Here is a 7,942-nt window from a genome sequence, read left to right on the forward strand (position 1 = left end):
TATATAAACAAAAGCAAACACATTTTTGTGGGGAGGGGGGTAGACAATAAAACTAGATCATTGCATGATGAATACGTTACCCACCTGGCGGTTGGTGAATTTGTGAAACTGTTTAACAAAAATCTCCTTCATCATCTCTGCATCACTTATTACAAGAGCTGGAGTCATCCCATTGAAGAATCTGTAGTTAACACAATATGATACAATAAGAATAAACTGTAGGGAACTTGAAGAAACAAAAATTCTGAATAATGACATTCATTTGGAGAAGTGCAAAACAAATTCAGTTATTGTGTATTTGTATATTGATCCTGACTTATATTCACTCACCCCTTGACTGGTCCCACATCTGAGACAGAAATGTTATTGTTGTAAAATCCCTGCACAGCAAGAGAAAAAACGCAGTTATATTAATAAATTGATACATTTGAGCGTATTTCAAATTGCATGATTAGCGGCCTGGAATCCTGGACCTCATGTGACATTGACCAGGAGCCTCCACTGCGAGGTCAGTCACGCTCGACCAAGGTTGTGTTCTCAAGCTGTCCTCTTCGACCAACAATAAGTCTCACTCGCTCCACTGTTTCAACCACCCACCCTCCCTCCACGTGGTTTCCAATGTTTGAGTATACCTTGCATTAAAACTCCAATCCCACTCCTTCTCCGTCTCTTTCAATCCGGCATATAGTGTGAGAGAGCAGCTAATTATCCATGTCGGAAAACGCTCTTAGTACCAACTTTTATGTGGGTAATGGTGCGCTCAGGATACTGTGCCCAACCTCTCACGAAAGGACATACACATTGCTACAATTATTTCTATACAGATAGCTCTATAGCTCACCCAAAACGCAGTCAAGTAAGTAGTCCCAATAACCGGTAAAGGGGTTGGTCCTGGGACTCCCATTTTCCTAAAGATAAACAACGGGCGAACAGCATATCTGATGGAGGAAGGAAAATAAAGGTGGATTAGAAAGCGACGTATTGTATTTGTATTGTCTCATAAGCAAATAATTTCATTTGACTGATAAGAAAATACATGTCAAAACAATCCACGAAAATGTTCCTCTTTGAAGTTCATTTTACAATATTGCTAAAAATTAACTTTATATGCCTTTGAACAAAGTATGTGAAACGATGTAACTGTTTGTGGTTGAGCAAGATTACTCCAGAAGCTATGAAATGATTGTTATAAAAGTATTGTACGCGGCTACCTCATATACTTGGATGGATTTATCATGTAATAGTGGCTTTTTATGGGCAGCAGAACGGTTTCCATTTCTCGTGTGTATGAATAACATGCTATGGTCATAAAAGGCTATGCCTTTTTAACATTAGCGTTTCGTTGCATATAATAGTTTAAAACATCATAACTCACAAAGGAATGTATAGATTGTCATGACGATCTACTAACTCTATGAAACTAATACCTCATCTTTAGACTCTCAGCAAATCGGGTGTTGGCTGCCTCTAGCAACACATGAAAACGACCTTTGATCCCAAATTCCCGATGAAATTCGCATTAACTTGCTAATTGTTTGCTAATCTTAAAAGGTCTATTCATGTGTACGTGTACAGATCTGTTCATGTGTACATATCTGTTTATGTGTAATTAGTAACTAATAATAGTTTTGCAGCAGTCCAGTCTGGCCGGCAGTCAAAGTAAGTTTTTTTTTTTGAATTCTATAATATGTGCGCTGTGTTTTTATCATAGCAGTGAAAGATTGTAAAATTATTTGTGAATGCCCCCAATTCGAAGCCGAAAGAAAAAGGCTATTTGATAGAGTGACCGAAATCACACCAACATTTTCATTGTTAAAAACGCCACAAAAGATTCTCTTCCTACTAACATCAAGGGATCAATCTATTATAGAACACATGGGGCATTTCATTTTCAAATGTCTTCAAGAAAGAAGTCAAACCCTGTAATAGTTACGTAGACTTAGTACCCCATTATGTATCGTATGTATATTCATCCACTTAATATTTGTATGTTAGAATTTAGTTTATCTACATGTATTCAGACCACATTTATTCATCTCATGTAATTAGTCATTCTTTTCTTGCAATTAGCCCAATGGGCATGAATTTGCAATAAACTTTATTATTAAACTTTATTATTGTAAACTAAAATGTAAAGTTACACGAAAAGAAGTTATATTAACGACTAAGTCGTAACATTCTGGAAAATTTGGAAAAAAAGGACTTCTGTCGCAAATTCCTTTCTGTCAATTCCTTTATACAGGCTCGAGCTTGGGAGAGGCTACCCTTTCCTAATGGGGAAAGTTACTTTAAAATATATAAATGACATTTCTCAGTAATAAAACGGCACTGTGTTATAATAATTATACAGCAGAAGCTAGTTTCTTGCACAACGGATAAGCGCACACTAGTACTTCTGTTAATTGCATGGAATCCCCGAATCTCGAAAAGGTGCGGTCCAGCTGGATAACTTCGCATTATTGCACCACCCGGAAAATTGCACGAAATACGCTGGCAAATGTGGTTTGCAATTAAACGGCTTCTACTAATACTTGCACATGAAATCGTAATCTCTATCAACAAACGTTGAAATATATTTTCATAATGGTAATTAATAGAACGTGTTGGCACATATATCACTTCTTGGACGAATGTCTATTGGTAACATTTTGCCCTACTAAACAGATCGCAGCTGCTAACTAATTTTCACTGTTGTCATTAACAACAGAAGTCTTTAATCGCTGGCCTTATGCCTTACACTGTGTTTGTTTAAGGTTTGTTGATTACATTTAATCTTTACATGAGTCCTATTCAGGAAACGTAGGACAATCCAGGAAAGTGAATGACTTCAAAATATTGTTATAATTAGGGACTTCAAATATGTCATGGATTAAATTTACCTGAACATCGGTCGTAAAAAATGTGTGTTCATGTGAGCTACACGGATGGAAGATAAAAAGGGTCTGAATAGGGTTACTCGGAGCCTAATTTGTAGCACTAACCTCTGTTGTCAAACATGTTATTATATCTCGGGTTGCCATGTCCGAGACCACGGCGTTGGGTTCATGGCAAGGGCACGATAACGGTTAATGGGGTCAGCTCGAGTCGGGGTCAGACGGAGTCCAGGCAGTAAAGCCAACTATACGTTTACATGGCGAAAGGTCGGCGGCATGTGCTCTGCATACTACCCCCTTTCCTCCTCATTTCTTTATATATCCTTCAAACACTACCGTCAGTTTGGTTTTAGCCTAAATGCCTCCATTTGATAGATTTTGAAATATACAAAATAATAAAAACACAGTAAGTCCACCATAATAAAGTTATACCGTACAAGTCAGAAATACAAACATAGACACTTACAGGTAGAACAGAACAGCCAGGACCGGCAGAAGTGTCCATGTCAGTGGGATAGGGAGGACCTCCAGGGCCATGGCAATTGACAAGCGGTGATACGGGTTTCTTCACAACTTGTGTTTGAGTTGAAAATATGGACGATGTAGAGCCTTCGAATGCTGAGGGTTTGTCGAGACGTCTGTAAGGTACTGTATGCTGCCTGACCCAACCACGTTATATACACGTTGGCTTGTGTAAACAGGAAGCTGACGTGACATACAAAAATAGCGCTGACCCTCCATTTACTGATGACGTAACATGACCTCATTCTGTGTGAGAAAAACAGTCAGCTTAAAAATGCTGACATCATCATGAAAACATGCCCGGGTATTATGGCCCAAGAATCAAGTTTGTTTCCTAGATCCTTCCCTGAAACACATGATGTGTCCTAATTTTGCCAAGAAGAGGGAATAAAACATTCAGACACATACATGTCAGACTCCGCGCTCTCCATACCCCGGCTCCGATTCACTGTCTCTGGACTGAAGCCACGAGGCCAGAGCGAACAGTAAAAAAGTGTGGCAATAAAAATGCATTGCCTGGTGACAGAGTTATGGTTCATATGAGCTGAGTGTCTAAACGCTGATTGGTTTACAAGTAGTGCGTTGTGACGCAAGGGCTGTAACTAACTCACCCCAGCGGTGACGTCACACATGCATTCAAATAAGTCTAGGCTAGGGGAGAGTCATTTAGGGAGGGGGGGGTACCTCTCTCACCGGCGTTAAAGCGGGGAAGCGGTGTCATCTCTCAATGGGGCAAGGGAAACTCATTATGATAATTTATACTTGTTACAACATGTCCCTGTAGCCATGTCCTTGGACGGCTTGAAAATCAAACAATGATTTAATTTTTCATGACTGAGCAAACTAAGAATAGAAATAAAGATACTCAGTTTCATGTATTTTTCGGCTTATTATTATTGTATTTTGGCGACGCCCAAGGGGCTAGCCTCTCTCGGTTTGGCTTCGCGAACGACGATCATCTAGGGTGTTGCCCCCGTCTGGTGCAGGCGCACTGGTGGCTGATGAGTCCGATGCGTGACAGACAGAGTCGGCCGCAGCGGCTGCAGAGGGGCTAGCCTGACAGTATAGTATATGTCCGATTGGCAAAAATTCCCGGAAATCTACAAGAATTTTTCCTTGTTTGCTAGGTGCTTTATCCCTTTGGGGAATAACTCGCAGCTGACGGATCGTAAAAGTACCTGGAATTCAGATAGCATCGTACATGCCTTACATAATTAAGTACAGTACAAAGAAATCAGGGACTAATTTGCATAATTGATGCGAACAGCTTATAACTTCTCTGTATTAATGATAGAGTACTTAAATACATGACAATTGTAACTGAAAAAGACAGAAATATCAGCTTTTATATATTTCCGATTGGCATGAATTTCCGGAATTCTGCAGCAATTTGTCCGCGCGTGCGCAGTTACATTATCCCTTTGGAGGGGAATTATTTGGGAAGGGGTTGACGGACAGTCGTGATTTTCGATATATAGGTCACTTCGGAGATGCCTTCCATAATCAAGGACTATTAATGCAAACCAGAGGCTAATTTGCGTCAGTTTATTAATCTACAGCATTTCATAATTTTTACCTAATTCACATAATGAGAAATAGTTATAATAACATAACGATGACAATATCATTATTGCGTAATTCAGCGGCTATGTGAAGTTGAACATTATCAGATATAAATCATGCAAATCATTTGCATAATTTATGAGAAAATGCTACATATACATTAGTCATGACAAAATGCTGCAATAGCTCTCTTCGATTTGTTTACTTTGTGACTGGAGGGTAACCTCCGTCGACAAAGTATTGTGAACAGTTTTTGCGTTGAGTGTTCGCACATATATCTCTATGTTCCGTTTGCCGCATTCGTATGTGGTTTGGCATGTCGTCTGTACTCCGTTGCGCGATGTTGCACGTTCCTTTCTTCTCGCGGTAGCTGTTTTTATAATCGCTGTAATAACTTCAGAAACCACCCCTACAAAATGTACGTCTTTCTGTGTATTGGTTCAAGTCTGCGTTATCTAGGCCATGCGGTAATTGGATACTGTCAAGCAGATGCTGCGTGTTTTGTGCACGTTGTATTGTCACAGCCTCCTTCACAGACGTATCTGCGGCCTTAGCGAAAGTTTTTTTTTTTTTTTGGGGTGTGTGTGTGTGGGGGGGGGTTGCTGTGGTTGGTGTGATGGACGTCGATTCGCGATTTTCATCCGGGAATACGACGGGAAAGAGAAATATGCCGGGAGAGGAATATATACCGGGGTTCTTGTACCGGCACGTTTCTTTTGCATGTTGTCCGCTCGTTATATTTCCCAAATCATTTGGGTTTCGTTTCGTTCTTTTTGTTCATCGTATTCGATATTTGGGACTTTCAATATCATCGGTTATAACTGACGCGGCGGAAATTACAGATGTGATTGAACAAATGTTCGTTTGTGGTAAAACGACAGCAGCTGACATCGTGGACCAACCAGCTGTTCCTGATATTCCTGACAAATTTTATTATACTTTGAGTATCATATTAACACATATCTATGGTAAATTTACGGCAACATCTGATGTCGCGGGCCAATTGTTGTTTTTTCAGAGGAATGCAACAGTATGGTTGTTGATATATAATAAACACAATGTCACACACCACTGAAATTAACACAACTAACATACTATAACTACGTCACACAGTGTGTTACCTACGCTCACTTGTTTACATTGAGAATATTGTTATTTGGCTAAAAAAGATAAAGTAATTAATGCAAACGAGGACCTTACTTTTATTATCAATGAGAAACATTTACAATGGGTCACTAGTCACTCATAAGACACTCATTTTGTCCGCAATGCACAACATACATATTCGTGTAATTGGAAGAACTTATGACTGTAAGAATAAGCTCCCATGTTTACAAGAATAAACTTCTGTGTTTGTAAGAACAATCTTCCCGTGTTTATAAAAATAACCTTCCCGTGTTTGATGCCTGGAACTGTCTTGTCGACTCTTGCATAACTAAACCCTAGAGGCTTCAAAATTCACTCGTTTAATGTTAGAAAGATTTTGATCATCTCTTTACAACTAATGTTTTTCTTGTTTTGTCTCACCTTTTAACATAATCTTAAATTTCATCGCGCGATCCTTAAATGCATATATAGCCTCTCGCTGCATATCTATATCTATAACTTCATTTGTATATTGATCTGTTTAACTTCGTTTATACTACTCTTGAGTATAACGTAAAAACGTGGACCTTTTGTGTGATTGACGTAGTACGTAAAATACAGGAGCTTGCGTAAGGCAGTCAATGACCTGTTGTCACCCCGATACGAATAGAAGAATCAGCACCCAATATCTCCGGCACGCAAGGTATAGTTGACTCGAAACTGTCAATCAACTTAAAGAAGAATGAAGAGCTACTTGGATAATTCTGAATGCCCCTTGAATTTTGTTGGTACTGATAAGGCTATGGGCACGACCCGCCGTACAAGCAAATGTGTGCTGTCTACGTGCCAAAACGTGGGCAATCTTTTGGGATCCGTAAGTGGTAAGCACTGCCTCGTACGAACTCGTAGGGAATCCGACGGATTTTGGAGCACGCAGACAAGCTACAGAACTTGCTGGCAAACCTTTGTGTGCCATCGGGCTGCGGATTCGCCCCCCGTTCGTACCAGTACAGGCGACGCGTTTTCAAAAATACGTGGCGAACGTGGCCCCCCACAAAACGTACGGACAAATTGCACGTACGGCAGTTTGGGCCCTAAAGCTAAGGGCACAACCCACCGCACGTGCAATCTTTTGGGATCCGTAAGTGGTAAGTACCTCCGTACGAACTCATAGGGAATCCGACGGATTTTGGAGCACGCAGACAAGCCGAAGAACTCACGTGCAGTCAAAGGTTTGTGTGCCATGCATTGACGTACTCCCTCCCTGCTCTTGCCAGCCGTTCCCCACGTTTTCAGAAATACGTGGCGGACTTGGCCTCCCAAAAAATTGTACTGACAAATTGCACGTAAGGCGGGTTGTGCACTTAGCTTTAGCTTAACAAACCTCTGGACTTCTATGAAATGACACGCTGTTTGTCTGATTACAGCCGAATGACTCTTTATTGTTCATCCATTTTGTCAATATTTTCTTTCGAAAATTGGGTTCGCATGTAGGTGAATACACGTGAATCTAATGTCATTTGATTTCGCTGCTTCATCTTAATCTTTATTACCAACGTTTCTTTTTTTTTTTGCATGCTGGCATCAGTGGATGTTATCCATTTAATCAAAACCATGTGGTATACTAAGGAGGGTTTTTCTCATTGGACCGGTCCGGAAAACATGACCTCAAAAAAAATCGGTAGACCGGATGTTGGGCCTATTGAAAAATGAACAGAATATATGATCAGGCATTCACACGTTTGGGTGCTTACTGGGTCGAAGAAAATAACAAGAGCAAAGTAGAGTAAAGTTTATAGTCCTTTCCACCAGTTAGCCTTGTAGTATTTTAAAACGTCAATGGGAGTCGAATACTCCACTAAACATACTTCTTTGTAGTGGAATGGACCTTTGTTTTG

General features: G+C 40.2%; 1 protein-coding gene across 1 annotated transcript in view; it reads right to left on the reverse strand.

The window, feature by feature from the left end:
* LOC118407040 (cytochrome P450 3A6-like) overlaps window positions 1-3,897 on the reverse strand; it is a 6,269-nt gene extending 2,372 nt beyond the window's left edge. Inside the window, exons 1-4 of the mRNA XM_035807457.1 lie at window positions 3,340-3,897; window positions 875-938; window positions 331-380; window positions 85-181 (exon numbers count right to left, since the gene is read on the reverse strand). Of these exons, the coding sequence (XP_035663350.1) occupies window positions 85-181; window positions 331-380; window positions 875-938; window positions 3,340-3,410 (282 nt within the window). The 5' untranslated portion in view covers window positions 3,411-3,897. The remainder of the gene's footprint in view (window positions 1-84; window positions 182-330; window positions 381-874; window positions 939-3,339) is intronic.
* Between the last annotated feature and the right edge of the window lie 4,045 nt (window positions 3,898-7,942).

This window comes from Branchiostoma floridae, chromosome 19 (assembly GCF_000003815.2).
Source record: "Branchiostoma floridae strain S238N-H82 chromosome 19, Bfl_VNyyK, whole genome shotgun sequence".
In the NCBI taxonomy this organism is placed as follows: domain Eukaryota; kingdom Metazoa; phylum Chordata; class Leptocardii; order Amphioxiformes; family Branchiostomatidae; genus Branchiostoma; species Branchiostoma floridae.